Below are 15,975 nucleotides of genomic sequence, written 5' to 3'. Positions count from 1 at the left end.
ACCTTAGTATGTCAGGATCTCAGGCAGGTTTGCCTTTTTCTTGAAATAATTTATGCAAGGCTTCTTACAGCAAAAATATATAACAAATGGAACAACATTAATGTAAAAAAAGAAAAAAAAAAGAGATTCATCTTAATTTTTAAAACAATCTGTCTCAACCACAATACAGAAATAACTTTGTCTTCTATCCTAGAAAAGGAGAGAGTGAGCAATCCATTCTCGACACCAAGAGGAACAGTCTTTTATTCCTTACTGTCTTGTGGTTCCTCCCCTTCTCTTTGACCACTCACTTCGTTTGTGCACTTTTCCCCTCCTTACCTGGTTGTTCTTGCTCTCTGCTGCTACCTGTTCCAATTCGGGAGTGGTGTTTCCTCATATGCACATTTCTGCTACCACTCTGGGAAAATGTCTTCCCACAAATTTGGCACTGATGGGGCTTCACTCCTGGGAGAAAAAGGAGAATTGGGAATAAAGATCTCATTAAACGAACTATCAAATACCACTCTTTCGAAATGGCTGTTGATACCCTTTGTGCTAAATATCAGTGAAAAAAAAAAAAGAGTGAGAAATAGTTTCCTATAGAGCAGTAAGCTTCCAGAACATATGAATTTTAGATACCAACGTTGCCAGCTGTTGGAAAACTCAGTCCTGAAGAGTAAAATAAAGTCTGATATATAGGAGGAGAGTTATTTGAACTCTCTTACTCAGAATCTCATAACCTAGAGTACAAACTGACCAAAAACAAGAAATCAGAGGTGAGCCTCTGATCATACAATAGAAGTGCAGGATCTGGTTAACATGACTGAGTAGATACTGAAAGATAGTGTCACTGTAAAAGGATTTCCACAGAGGACAGACAAAAGAGTCTATCATTCCTCCCATCTACAACCAAGTATGATATCAATAAGAGAGAGCTCAGAAGTCACAAACCAGGAAGACAGATGTTATAAAAAGCATGGAGAACTAAGATAGTCCCTTCTTCAAACATAGCCATATTTATACTGTGCTGAAGATATTTAAGATAGATGGATCAAAACAGAAAACAGAAGCTTTGAAATACGCACAAAATATCCATCTAATGCTTTGTAGCATTAGATAACAAGTATGTGGTATTACAAAAAAAAAAAAAAGCCTGGCAGAAATTCACTCATGAGAGACTGAATGGTTTTGATTAATGTAAAGCTGTGCTAGATTCTCTTTCTAAAATAAGAAAATGGCAGCTATGAAAGATATTCAGCTTCATGACATCTTAAAAACACTTAAAAAATAGATTTTAAAAATGTAGTTTGAATTTAGAAACATTTATTTTAGGAAAAAAAAATAATAATAAATTAAACTATGCAGCCACAAGTACCACAAAGAAAACTGTCAAAAAGCACATCCAAAAATTCTGTAGAAAACAGAGCATTTTTCTTAAGGAAGTCAAATAAAAATCTGCAAAAAAGTTCTTTTCTCAGTTAAATCACATGAATCGCATCAGATGAAGCCTCTTACCTGAGTGGACAACTAAATGTTTTCGAAGGCTGGAGTACTCAGCAAAGGAGCGACCACATCCCTGTGCTTCACACAGAAAGGGTTTTTCCCCTGAAAGGGAAAAGTAAGTTTTTATAGTTTGGGATCACAACTTGATTTGATTGTCCAAGTCACTGAGAACTGCCTAAAGATCTCTACCTCATTCTCCTTTATGGCCATACATGTAACCAAGGTCAAAAAAATAACACCTATGCTTCCTAAATCTTCTAAAGCATCCTCGTTATCAGCTTTCAAGAGGAAACATTCAAATTCTCTTCTTAAATATTCTTAGATCATCATTAACTGACAGTCAAGAAAGGATGCTCTGTTTCTAAAGAGATCTTCCAACTGCATAAATACCAAAAGAGTAATACAACAGTTTCTGGAATATGATATAGCATTTATATGCAGGTCTTACGAACTATCTTCATGCTTCAGTAACTCCCTTATTGCCTTTCTGCCTCTCAGTGCCAAAAATGCCATTAGCTGTATTTTTCTTCATATCAGATTCTATACTTTATTTCAGATCAGGCTGGCCTTGGCAAAAACCTGACAGAGATGTGTCAGTCATTTATATTTATCCACAAAAGAACAGTAATTCAAGGCACAATTTGTTCTCATAGACAGAAAGTTGCTATTTGTATATATCTCCAGAGCTATTGTTGCATTCGCCTACATGATGACAAACTGGGAGATGACTGTATTAGTGCACTGTAATGTAATTAATCTGTTCTAAACTCCTTTTTAATGCCTTAAGTAAAATCAAAGCTAACTGTTGCCTACAACATCCCACTAAAGATCTCAACACGCCATGCTTAACAGTACAATTTCAAGCCTTTTTCTATACTACTGTCAGAGTAACAACTTCATAGATTATGCAAGCTACTTCAGTTATTTTGAAGTTATTTTATCTAACATGTATATAGCTCTTTGAGAGCAAACTTATTTTTTAAGTTGTTTCTACTGTGATTTTGCCTTTCAAAGTCCTCTCTCTACAGTTCATTTCTCAGCTTCATATCTGCTGTAGCAATTAGCAGATCAGTTGGTGTTACAGAACTGAAACAAGTAGCAGATTCCCAAGCACTATTTGGAAATTCTCTCTTGTTATAACCACTTAACACTCGGAAAAAAAGAAAAACTACCACTGACAAAAAAAAACAAAAAACAAAACCAGCATAAAATTCCATCTAGAAGAAACCTTAGATGTATTTGTACATCTGCAGTTTATAACTTAGATCTGATCTACTTGATCTACTCACACATTATCAAAATGCATTTTAGAAAGACATCTTTTACTCTTCCAGAAGCTACTACTCTGTTGGCTGCAGAACACTATTGTAGAAGATTGAACATGAGTAACCTGGGCCTATTTACTTTGTTTATGCTTTGGCTAGGAGCTTAAAACACACAGACAAAAAAAATCCACCTGTACAAACTATTGTTACTGTTACTGCACATTCAAAATTTTATTTTTGGCATATATCACTTTTAACTACATCCCAACCATCTGCTCTCAAACCATGTTTTCTAGTTAGACTGCAAATATCTTTAAAATAGCAACTTTTTCCCATGTGTGTTTTACAAAGTACCTAGCAGAAGGTAGTGTTTAAGGCAGAAAGCACGTACAGCTGCTAGCAGCCCACGTCATTTGGAATTTCATTTTACAAGAGAGGCTGTTGTGCTCTCCCAGTTTTCAAGTTTATTTTGAAATGTTAACCAGCTGTAATGCAACACTACCTTCTCAGGCCAACAGGGAATCTCCAAAAACATTCTGGGAGGCTTGGATTGGGCCATTTGTTTCAGTGATGCCTTAACCCTGAGGCTTAAAAAACAAACAAGCAAAGCTCCCAAAATATTCACTAACAACTTTGCTAACTTAGATTAAAACTGCTGATCATTTCAGAAGGAACTTCTGCAGCTCTTCAAACACCATTCTAGGATAAATGCTTATAAAGCACTCTATACATTGTCAAGACTTTGGCTGGCAAAACTTCTAAAAATACTGACAAGGCAGAACTCTGCACATGAAACAGCATAAACAAACCATGTATAAAATACAGCACTGTGAAATAAAGGTTCTTCTTTTATTTAATATAAAAAATTGTGCATTAGTTAAGAGTACATAGGATCCAATATATGGCAACATCCCGAATTAGCATTACTACAAATAGAGCAGTTTGCATGCCAAAATGCTTTCTTCAACTAATGCCTTTTTCTATCAGATTTTGCTGATATTTGATACTCATTCCACTGTACTCCTCACTTCCCTAAATCTCTCATACATAGTCATTTACAAGCAGCATAAGGTAGGCAGATTCAGCCAAATGTCAGTATAGCTACAACTGTCTACCAGGACTCACACTGAAGAAACATCTAAGCTATTGTGCTTTTCAGGAATTTAAAATAACTTATTTATGAAAATAATTACAGCAGAGGTATTCACTTATTATTCGTATGAAAAGAAAAGGGACATTAAAAATGGCCAGAGATGTACAAGCATAATATTTTCAAGAGTTTGATGATGGAGGAGGCAGTGCTTTATTCCTCACTTATGACCCCACTTCTTCAGACCACAAATAGATGAAGTCTAAAACACACCAGTGTGAATTCGTAGGTGGTTCTTCAGATTTCCAGCTGTTGTGAATTGTTTCCCGCAACCCAGCTCTGTACAAACAAAGGGTTTTTCACCATTGTGAGTTCTCATGTGCACCTTCAGCCTCTGCAAGACATAAAAGCTTTTTCCACAGCCTTCTGCTGGGCAGGTGAAGGAACGATCATTCCTGCAAAGCAATAAAATAGCTCTTTCATTACCATCTTCTTCAATGTATTTTTCATCAACGCTCAACTTTTTCAGTTGTTGAAATAAAAATAAAAAACATCTTTATTGAAGACATGCTAAAATAGCAATATTCTAAATCCAACATTAATAAGAAACTTCAAAAATAACCTGTCTGGCCAAAATGTTTCAACATAACTGACCATCTGAAGCAAGCAGCAGGCCTACAATTTCTAGGAGTCATACCAGGTTTCCACAGCTTGCTGACATCGAAAGGTAACGCAATGCTTTCCCAACTACAGAGCATCTTTTTTTTAAGTCATGACAACGTCTGGCTTTATTCTGCTCACCGATGTGTTTTCAGATGATATTTGAAGTGAGCTGGCCACACAAATGTCCGATCGCAGCCTTCAACTGTGCACTTCAACTTCCTTTCCACACGAGATAAGTGAGGAATGGGGCTTGAGTCTTTCGGTTGCCCATCTCCTGAGCAAAGATGAACATTTTCACCTGGAATAAAAAGCCCAGCAAAATCTTAAAAAGATGCAGATTACTAAAATGCATCAAATCTAATAGGTAAAACCAGCATAAAACATGATACAGGACTGTAAAGTAGATGTGTGGCAGGCTACTAATTGTTTACTATGTCCTAATGCTGCTACCCAGCCCATAGGAAGGATCTGACACGGGTTCACAATCCTCTCCAGGATCATAGACTACTGCCAGCAAACTATTCGTATCATACATCCTGCTACCAGATGAGGCTTATCACAAGAAGGATAGAAAACCAGTGCACCAAAAACTGTAAAAACAGTCTCTGTACCAATAACAACCATCCAATTTTAAGCAGCAGTCAGCGTGACTATTTTTAAAAACACTCTAGCTAAAAAGGGATACTGCATTTCTTTGCAATTATTAATTAAAATAATTGTCACAAAAATGTGTCTAAATAGATAGATCATCTCAAAACCTAGAGCAGCTGGAAAGAAAAAAGGATAAGTTACGATATGTATTAAAAATACACCTGAAAAAGAAAATGAAGGTTAAAAGAAAACCAGCTGTAGTCAGAAAGATACTTTTTGAATGTACCAGAAAACACAGGGACTGCAAGGTCACTGCTGGCTTCACTGAAGTTCATTCTCTGAGAAAAACTGAGGAGGCTATTTATATTACAGAAAAGTTACATGATTGTTCTGTGTAACTCTCTGTTACTGCTAATTTGAGGACGCACAGAATAGCTTAACAGCGAGAAAGAGTGAAAGAGAGAGGAATAAACAATATGAAACTAAGAGTCTTGTATGGAATATTCAACCTCTGAGACAGAATCAGGAGATATCCTACCATTATTGCTTGCTTTGGCATTCTTAGCGAGCTGTGCTCGAGTTGCAGCAATTAAACTGTCATGGGCCAATTCTTGCACTCGCAGGAACCATGGAGTACTGCTGTCTGTGCTATCGTGAGAGAGAAAGTCATTCCCAGAATCTTCTGCTTCATCTTGAACAAACACCAAGTGCTCTGCTGGAGAGCCCAGCCCTAGAAAAGAAGACAACTTCATCAAATAGAAGGATAATGTGATAAATGGAAGAGGGAAATTTATTTTCCTTCCCAGAAGCTAGCATTCATTGCATAGGTGTAATTGCTGCATTGAAAACGTCTTCACTGACCTCTGCACTGTAGAAAGCTGTTGATGATTAAATGCTGCTGGAATATCCGACAATGTCCAGTAAATTTTGTGACCTTTCCCTTTCTTAAGCAGCAGGGGCAGAGATGTACTATGCATCTCCTGCATTCTGTTGTCTGAGACATACCCAGCCAGATGGCAAACAGAAGGAGAATTACCTGCTCTTGTTAGGTTGAGAAGAATAAATGAGGTGCTGTCACTGGGCTGCAGGTCTTGCAATAAACTGGAAGTCTCTGGAGATGACAGAAGTTCAGATGGTTTCTGTACATTCTGTACCCTTGTTTCCTCTCCATCAGGGCCCACATTTACCTGGAGGCTCCTCAACACAGCAGATGAAGAAACATCTTTGGAAGAATTAGTGTGACTTGGAGAAGTGAGATCTCTTTCATCATCTGGTGAAGTAAATAAAACAGAAAACAAAAAGAAGTATAAAAATACTATGATGAAAAGATACCTATGAAGTTATTTTTCTAGGAAAACAAACAAACAAACAAAACTTGAGAGAGACTGGGAAGAAAGGATATTTCTAACTAGTCAGACTCCACTGTTAAATGAGAAAAGTTTCAGTCATTCTTCTGAACTTGTTCCTCCATCACTGGAATGCATTAGCTGCAAGAGGCAGGGATGATGCACCACAGAGGAGTAGTTAAGACAGCTTTGTAAGAAGCATGCTCACAAAGATCCACTGCATAGATTTTACCTGGTAACATGAGTCTGTTGCATTCTGAGGTCTCAGTAACAGGAAGGAGAGAAAGACAGGTGATGTCTTTCGGCTCTGATTCCACCAGCCCTTGAGCTAGTGGAATAGAAGTATTCTGAACAAACTGAACCAGCAGCTGGAAAAAAGAAATTGAAGATTAGATGGAGAGTAGCATAAAACATTAATCCTACTTAATTGTAGGAATCCCCCCTGCCTGTCTTTCGTAAGAGACAAAAAAGATAATTTATTACTATTAAAGTGACTGCAAGCTCTTCAGTTTACATTAATGACAAAGAACATATCATTTATATTTGTCACTTCTAAAATATCTACAAAAGTCTCATTTCTTTTACAAACAATAAAAAACAAGTTCTGGATAATTGCAGAATATACTGAAGGTTAATCAGGCTATTTCATATTTTCTTTAATGCATCTTTTAGAACTTGATACTTTACTGCACTATCACCTTCTAAGTAAGTGTTCTCCATGATCAATCTTTGAAATAGTTGTTGGTTTTTTATATTATATTTAAGCACTTGACAAGTTGGCCTTTTAAATTAAAAAAAGCAAGAGACAGAGTGGAAAATATCTAGCTAATGGCTATCTGAAGTTGGCAGGCAGGGCTCAGAGGAACAAGATTGAGATGAAACGGGGGAGGTGCGCCCGGAGTCTCATCTGTCCGAATCAGCTACCTCTAAAACCATCAAAGGTGAACAATTACAGCCATCGTCTTTAGTGCAAAACCCACCCAGTAAGGGAATTCAGCAGAAGAAATTATGCAAAGTAAGAGGGACTGTTGTGTGAAAGGGACTTATTCTAGGATGCATTCCCAGACTTGACAAGACATCTGGGAGATGACACAGAACACTGTCCAAGAAAAAGGCCAAAGGCAGCAAGAGGAGGGGTTCATGGAGGATTAGAGCAGAACAAATACAGGAATATGGAAAAAGATGGACACAAAAGAGGCCCACTACATGTAAGTAGTCAAGTCATAAGTCGGTCAATTCATTTGCCTGGCCAAAACCCATGCTTAACCACTCTCACAGTCCATCCTGTCTCCTTATTAAACTTTATGTATTCATGTAGAGCCCAGATGGAGTTATCTGTGCAGCGTGATGGCTCATCAGTGTCAAAAGAAAGCAAGTAAAAAAAGAACAGCATGCACCTCTCACTTAATCATGATCCACTTGAAACGACAACAAAACTCACAGTCACTCATTACTTAATCCTTATTCTACACATTTATTTTGTGACTGTCTTAACATTTAAATTTCAGAACCACTAGCACCCAAATCCAAACAATTTCTGTGACAGATACCAGCCTTTTAAGCCTGTCCTACAACAGAACCGAGTACCTTAAATCAAAGAAGCTACAAAGAACAAGAAAGTAGCTAATCATTTGGGCTTTGATCCCTTTATGCATATATCCTCTCATGAAAATACTGGCAATGCTGATGCTTCCTCAGTTTTACCTCTAATTGAGACTTATGACAGAATTGTGAGGCATTAATTGCTCTGAGTGGTCTCACCTGGAGGCTCACTCACACCCACTCCCCAGAGACCTATTTAAGCTCAGCCTGGGACCTTTTTCTCTTCCCAAGCTGTAGTTCTATCTATCTTCAGTTCTGTTTCTGGTCTCGTCTCTTGAATGGATGTTGAACCTCTACTACAGCAGTGACTTCAGCCCCATCTGCTGCTGTTCCTAACCAGACCACTTGGATGGCACCAGACATGGTTCACACTGCCTTAGTTAAAATTATTGATGGATCCTGTTACCAGCATCTCCCTGTACCTGCTGCGTTCAGGTGCTACAGCACAGAATGCCAGTCTTGCCCTGCCTAGGCTGGGCGTTCCCCAGCATGCCTACCTGAGCAGCAGCCAGCTCTCATTGACAAGTGCAAAGGTAAGCGCAGTCTTAAACCCACTTTAATACCAGTGTGCCACTTGAACTAGGTCAAGAGCCAAATTGGAGTTCAAAAGATTAGTGGTTTTTTTTTTCTTCTCTTGTTGGCTATATTACAGAACAATGCACTCCTTAGCCAGAAGAAAGAATGATGTCTATACTTTCAAAAATGATATAGGCAATAAGAAGTTGCCACCCCAAAGGATTTGCATTCTAGTTTAAGACCAATAAACACACAGTGGAAGGAAAAAGAGATGGAAGATGAGTGACAAAGCAACAAGAAACGGGACTGAAGTCTGAGCAACAAAATAGTTCAAATTTATGGGGCTATCATTCAGTCAAAGTTAGCCTTGATCTCTATTGCAGCCCACTCCATTACGAAGTGTGTATTTTTATGAACTCTTCTGTTTCTGTACAGATGGTCTTAAATACAACTTTTCCTCCTACAATAGACAAGCTTTGCTCCAAAGTCTCCACTCTCCTACAACACTAAGCCACTAGGGAAAAGCAGAATGCAGCAGCCACAAAATAGATACCCAGAAAAGATTATTTTAATTTTCCTTGTGAAGTAATAACAAACTAGTAAGGACAATTATGGGCCAAAAGAAACTGAAGAAAATACAAGAATATAAATCTCTCATTATTAAAGTGCACAATTAAAAAAAATAAATCACAAAAACTTAAAATATATCAAACATACCTTTCCTGGCCCTGTAAACAATTAAGGGAAAATACAAATTTTAATGTCTAAGTTAGCTCTTAACAGCTAGCTACTTTCAGAAATCTTCCTTCCTGTTAAAAATCATTAAATAGTGTTGTGACTACCGCAACTTGGAATATCAGGGGGAAAAGGTCATTACAAACACTACATTTTGATTTTACAGCTGACAGCAAACAGGAAACTGTAGGAATATCTGGTAATTGGCTATCCAACATAAAAAAAAACAAACAAGGACCAGAAGTGATAATAAATAACATACACAAATACACAGAAAAAAACTGCAGATGAGAGAATAACAAAGATCAGAACTCCTGGGACAATGATGGATGGGATGGATGTGAACAACTTAGGTGTGACCTTGGAAAAATTCAACCAGAAACTTTGTAAGAGGAAGGAAAATATCATCAAGGGTTTCCAGAACAGGCCTAACAGAAAAGAATAAGCTTCTCATAGGACACGACAGGAATTGTAATACTGAGTAAAATTTATTATTACAATGTCCTAAGCAGCCCTGTGGGAATAGGGAAAGATCATGGTGAGGGGGATGAAGATCAAGTTAAATAGGGGAGGAATAACCGTGAAAACAGGAATGGATGAGGATAAAAGGAGCTGACCAATTAGCAGGCTGTAGGTCAGGGCTGTGGCCCATCCTGTCTTCTCAAATGCTCCTAAACAGTTTCCAAGTGTGCTCATCAAGTAAAATTCAAGTCAAACTAGCCCGTGGAGAAAAATCACGATTTAGAAGCTGAAAATTCTGGCCAGAGGCCAGATTGGGGAAAAAAAAAAACTACCAAAGGTTGGATACAGATGCTGGAAGGACTCAAGGTCTGATAGAGACTGGACAGATCCATGAATGTGTGAGTATGTGTGTCCACCAAATTAGGATGTTTATGAGATGTTAGCAAATTTCAAGCCTAATTTCCTGGTGAATAGCAGATTGGTGGTTTTCCTGTTCCATGGGAATGCTGTTTGTGGGTGCCTGTAAAGTACAGTCCTTCTACTCGTGTCATATCGTGTTTATATCGTACATATTGGTACTGTTCATGCATTCATGGGGTTTGCATTCATTTGCAATTCAGGTTTAGCCTCACTTCTGGCTGGACCCAGAAATAGTCCATTGGTCTCTTATATGAAGGTCCAGGAGGGGAGGAATCTCCTGGGTGCTAGAGTTCATCAGATCTTGTAAGTCTGCAATACCTGACATAACAAACTGGATACAGATGGGTTCTGAGTACTCCTGAAGTGGTGGATATAAAATATTGATGAAAAGAGGGAGACTGATCACTGTAAATATGCCCAAAGAGCTGGTTTGCAAGCAAAGCCACAGGGCTCTTTATGACATGAGCGCACAGAATATTGCCAAGTCATAAAAGGAAAAAGAAAAGAGATGTAAGATGGCTTTGCTCTATAGCTAAAAAAAGAAAGCGCAAGAAAACATCATTTGGAATTTTATATTTGTATTTTTATATTTACTGCAAAAAGACATTCTAAACTTAAGAGATTCAGGGTTATGGGCCACATATGAACTGTATGGAGAGAGTCTATTAGCACTAGAAGGGGGGGATAGGAATGAGCAAAGTTCAACTACAGCTTCCTATGAACAATTTCTTTTGGCTCTGCTTTACTATTCTCTCAAATATACTCACTTTTCCCTTGGCTGAAATACCACTGAACTCTGAAAATCCTTTAAGTAACATAGACAGAGTAGGTACTAAAAATGTAAAATATTTATTGGCTCTTTAAATAATCCTCATCCCTGCTATTCAGTGAGAAATAGTAGGACAGGATGATACCAGTATCTCATCACCCCAAGCACTACACAATGCTTGTGTCACCAAGAAGACTTGAATAATGTCCTTGACCCAAGAGAAGAAAAAAATATTTCAGGAACTGGGATTCTCTCCTAGACATTGCTGAAAAAAGCATATACATTAAAGAAACAAATGGCTATCTGGTATGGATCAGCTTGAAGTTTGTGTCCCATAAACAGACCCCTTTTATCAGATGATTCAAATGCTAAGACACAGCTGCTTTGTTGGGGCAGTGAGTGGAGGAGCTGGGGGAGGAAAGGAGAGGAAGGTTGTTCTAGTGCAAATGTTCCAGTCTGTCCTCCCACTGCAGGGCTAGACTAACTCCCAGAGCAGCATGGACTATATTTTAATCGATACTGTTTCTGTTCTAAATTTAACCAGTGAACTGCTACAAAATCAAAAGGTCAAAATAACATTTCCTTGCCATCTTTCCCCCTCCGGTAAAAGGGGGGTACACAGTAGGAGGCTGATCAGCTAGGAACTAAGTACTTTCCTACCACACAATGTCCAGGGAATTAATTCACAAGAATCTCTCCTTGTGAGGTGCTGAGGAGGAAAGATTCAACAGCCATGTAAACTTACAGACCAGAGTTGTAGTTTGCTTGGTTAACTGTGGTAAAGCTCACCAGACAACAGAAAGCACTCTGCAGTGGGCCAGTGTGATAGAGGTGGCTGGAAATATTTGCAATTTTAATGATTCACTCTGAAGGCTTACAACGTGCAAAATGCAGATCTTATCAGTTCCCTGAAGAATGCAAGCAATACAACTTTAGGAGCAGGGAATGCAAATGAAAAGGTATATGCCTTAGAGCCTTATAAGCTCTCCAAGCAGCTCTGTGATATCTTATCAAGGGAGGATCTGTCCCTGTTCAAGTACTAAATGTTTGCTTTTTTAGAGAGAGAAAATACAGAACATATGAAGCTTATGCAATCCATCTGTAGTATCTTGATGAATATTAATACAGATGTTATTTGTGCATAAATAGTCAATTCTTAATGAATACCTCTCTCACATGGTAAGAGTATATGAAAGAATATCTGTAGCTATGAGAATTAGGGTGCCACGGTTCATTAGCAAATACAAAATCATGATGGACTTTCAGAAGTACTGGAACTAATATTTGTGAAAGATTATCTACCTGTTTTTCTTTAAAGGACACTCACTAACTTAACACTCAGCTTTCACAATCAGAATCAGAAAAAAGGTGTGTATAGGAGGATAATATACAGTACAAACAAATTCCAGTTTGTAATACAAAACAGCCTTGATCAAGACAGAAGAACACAATTTAAAAGACAGTATCTATGAAAAAACGTGCTCTACAGCCACAGCATTCATGTAAGTGGTCAGTTCTTACTGGAGAATGGCTTACTATGTTCTGCTTTTGCTGGAAAGAAAGTACAACCCTGCTATGGGAAAACAGGACTATTATGCAAACATGCCTATTTAACAAAGACTTTAAGCAAGGAAAATGAGGCCCACTCACAGCTCATTTGAGTAGTAAGGGAACAAGCATTCCAAGTATCCTGGCCCTTGTTTGTCAGAAATAATCTATGGGAATCCTCTCCCTCAAAGGACTGAGGTCACAAAATCTCCTCTACCTTACCATTCCAGAACCTAGAGAAAATTCATAAGCAGTTTATGCAAAAATCAAAAGAAAAGGGAAAAGAACTCCTTGCAGCCAAGCTGAGACTACTCACAGTTCTTGTGAACTTGCAGCTACCCTTCCTGAATTGTGTGATTAGAAGGGCTTTGTTAAGCTATAAATACCTTACCATATTACCAGGGCTGTGCTAAGCTACCAGCATATAACCATAATTCCCTTTAAGACACTGGTTTAAGATATCTGCTACAGCATAAGCGAACTGGAAAAAAAATGAGAGAAGGCTCAGCAAAAACAAGTCTACTTACACCTGTGAGCTCTCCCAAAGTGTACTTCATTAACAGTTCTAAGTTGCCTGTTCCGTGACCATAGATAAGGCTAAGAATGATGAAAAGAAAGAGAGAAAGTGGTATAGTCCTCTGTGCTTTTAAGTGAGGAAATGCAAAGACAGCTTTCTGCCTGAAAGATCAGCTAGCAAGATAAGGGAAAGGAACAGGAAATAGTAAACAATGCATTGATAGTACTGTGCTAAAGGTAACAAACCACAGACTTGTATCAAGCAAACTACAGAACCTGATACAGTGTCTTTGTTACTCTTACCTAAATGGGCAGTGTATAGGAAATGCTGAATCACGGCCTGAACCTCTGATTGACCACCTGAGGCAAGCAATGAGTCAGCCAAGGGAGCACAGATGAAGGTAATTCACCTGTGCTGCCGGAAGGGGTGGAGCCTGGCTGCACCTCTCCTAGACCTATTTAAGAGCTGACTGCCAGAGGGAAGGATCTCTTCTGGAGATCCCTCCTCTGGAGTTTTGCAGCAAGCTTAGGATGGGGTAAGCATTCTATCTATTCTCTTTTTGTTATTATAACCTGCTTAGCCAAACTCTCTCGTTTATTTCATAATTATAACATCTTTATATTCACTGATTATACAGGTATCATGGGAAAGATCAAAAGCATAGGATGCAACAGAGATGGGAAGATGTGTAAAACTTACAATGCAATATCTTGGGGGAAGATCAATGGGGAAATGAAGCCAGGTGAATGGAGAAAGAACCATGGAGAAGGGAGAAAGAGAGACTAGAGGTCCTAGTCACAGGTTAACCCCTCAAATTCCCCTCTCTCTACTAAATAAACACTATTCTTGAATACTTCTCCTGCAAGTAAATGTTCTGCTTATTAGCAGACATGTGAATGGGAAAAAGCCAGAGTCTGGAAAGACCCAAGCTCCTAGTGGAAATTGGCTAAAAAGCTGCGGGTCTGGTACAGGTACAAGAAGGAGTCTAGATCTAGTAGAGACTAAAGACATCTGTGAATGTGAGTATGTATGTAAGATGACTGTGGGTATAGCTATGTTCTGCTTACAAACTTTAAGCCTTACTACCCTGCAAGAAATAATGTGGCTTTTTGCATCATTCACACTGTTTCTGTTTATCTCTTAAAGATATCTTAGATGTGCATGTATTAATCTACTGTCAGCTGCACGTGCACAGCACATACACGTTATTGCCTGGGGATAGTCAAGCAGCCTCATGCTGAGCAACTGGGAACCCTTGGGTACCATCATCCACTGCTCCTGCTAACTCCTTACTGGACGTGTGAGCATGTTTAAAATGCAACTGGCTCATGTAAAAAAAAAAAAAATTCACACTCCTTAAAGCCAAGTAAAATCAATTTGGTTTGAGGAAAAGTAGTCAGTACAGCAATTTATTTTATTCTTTTAACAGAAAGAACATTATTATACTGAAAGAAAAAATGTAACCTGAGAAGAGGCAAGAGTATTGGCTTAAACCTGAGAGGAAGGGGAAAAAGCCTGCAGTTTTCTTCAATCTTTTATCATACACTAAAACATGAAAGTATCGCTAAAGGAAAAAAAAAAATTAATATCTAAGCAGCAAACTCAGTAATCTCTGAACTTTTCCTAAGTGTTGTCTGTGGATTTCTCTGGGAACCAAACTCACCTCTGGTTTGGATTCTAACTCATCCGATAACATTGATTCAAGCGTTTGATTCCTGCAGCTGTCCTCAGCAAGGCACAGATATGTACTTTTAATTCAGAGAGAACACCACTCTGCTTATTCTCATATTTTCTGAAGTATAAAACAAAGTGATGGTCCTCCTGCACGAAGCTGCGTTGCGCAAATATTTGGTTTAACCTAAAACAATTAAAAAAAGGAACATAAAGAGATGGAAATGAACAAACAAAAAGCATGAGCAAGAAAAGGTCAGCAGATATTGCATGTAACTGCAGAATGTACTTTGAACTATATGAGAGCCCATAGAGGTTCCTGCATTTCAATTGTTCTTGAACCACCAAAATAACATCTTAACATCTGAAATTGATTTTCAGTAGCTATTTTCCATGCTTTCATAGGATGGCCTGGGAAAAGGACCACAATGATCATCTAGTTTCAACTCCCTGCTGTGTGCAGGGATGCCAACCGCTAGACCAGGCTGCCCAGAGCCGCATCTGGCCTGGCCTTGAGTGGCTACAGAGATGGGGCATCCAAAACCTCCTTGGGCAACCTGTTCCAGTGCCACCCTCTGAGTGAAAAACTTCCTCCTAATATCTAACCTAAGCCTCACCTGCCTCAGTTTAAAACCATTCCCCCTTGTCCTATCACTATCCAACCTTGTAAACAGCCACTCCCCCTCCTGTTCATATGCTCCCTTCAAGTCCTGGAAGGCTGCGATGAGGTCTCCCCAGAACCTTCTCTTCTCCAAGCTAAACAAGCCCAGTTCCCTCAAACTTCCTCATAGGAGAGGAGAGCTCCAGCCCTCTGATCATCTTAGTGGCCCTCTGGACCCACTCTAACAGCTTTTCTTGTAACATCTAATTTTCATTGAGAATCTTAATTGTTTACCTGGAAGTGTATGGAACTGATTGAAAACCACATCAGCATGCAAGAGACAGAGGCTGAATCCCACGTGGGGATTATCCAAACGTTTGATGACAGGCAATACATGCACCCCATCACTAGGAAACCTCTGCTTGTTCTCTAACACGTCCAAATGGTGGTGGTGACAAATTTCTAATTGGACATAGACAGGTATAGGGATTTGTGAGGTAAGTTCTCTTCAGATGCTATTTCACAGACAGTCATACGATGTTCCTTCTTTGGACTATGAGGTAAAACAGGAATGTATAATTCCTAACTACCAAAAAAGGAGCTTTGATACTAATGAGGGGCGAACAAACCGAAGTTCCTGCCACACCTCCCATTTATCACAATTATAAAACCACCTAACAGAATCAAAAAGCGTTCC

General features: G+C 38.8%; 1 protein-coding gene across 2 annotated transcripts in view; it reads right to left on the bottom strand.

The window, feature by feature from the left end:
- Nucleotides 1-15,914, bottom strand: part of ZNF410 (zinc finger protein 410) — a 16,948-nt gene extending 1,034 nt beyond the window's left edge. The window contains exons 1-10 of one of the 2 annotated variants that reach the window (XM_019615737.2): nucleotides 15,573-15,914; nucleotides 14,670-14,864; nucleotides 13,017-13,086; nucleotides 6,670-6,805; nucleotides 6,128-6,361; nucleotides 5,630-5,821; nucleotides 4,639-4,798; nucleotides 4,111-4,292; nucleotides 1,495-1,584; nucleotides 319-444 (exon numbers count right to left, since the gene is read on the bottom strand). In XM_019615737.2, coding sequence (XP_019471282.1) covers nucleotides 319-444; nucleotides 1,495-1,584; nucleotides 4,111-4,292; nucleotides 4,639-4,798; nucleotides 5,630-5,821; nucleotides 6,128-6,361; nucleotides 6,670-6,805; nucleotides 13,017-13,046 — 1,150 coding nt within the window. In that variant the 5' untranslated portion in view covers nucleotides 13,047-13,086; nucleotides 14,670-14,864; nucleotides 15,573-15,914. The remainder of the gene's footprint in view (nucleotides 1-318; nucleotides 445-1,494; nucleotides 1,585-4,110; nucleotides 4,293-4,638; nucleotides 4,799-5,629; nucleotides 5,822-6,127; nucleotides 6,362-6,669; nucleotides 6,806-13,016; nucleotides 13,087-14,669; nucleotides 14,865-15,572) is intronic. The other variant, XM_003206592.4, reaches the window with a different exon arrangement.
- Nucleotides 15,915-15,975: the final 61 nt, after the last annotated feature.

This window comes from Meleagris gallopavo, chromosome 5, assembly GCF_000146605.3.
Source record: "Meleagris gallopavo isolate NT-WF06-2002-E0010 breed Aviagen turkey brand Nicholas breeding stock chromosome 5, Turkey_5.1, whole genome shotgun sequence".
Lineage (NCBI taxonomy): Eukaryota > Metazoa > Chordata > Aves > Galliformes > Phasianidae > Meleagris > Meleagris gallopavo.
This window is presented reverse-complemented; position numbering and strand designations above follow the sequence as displayed.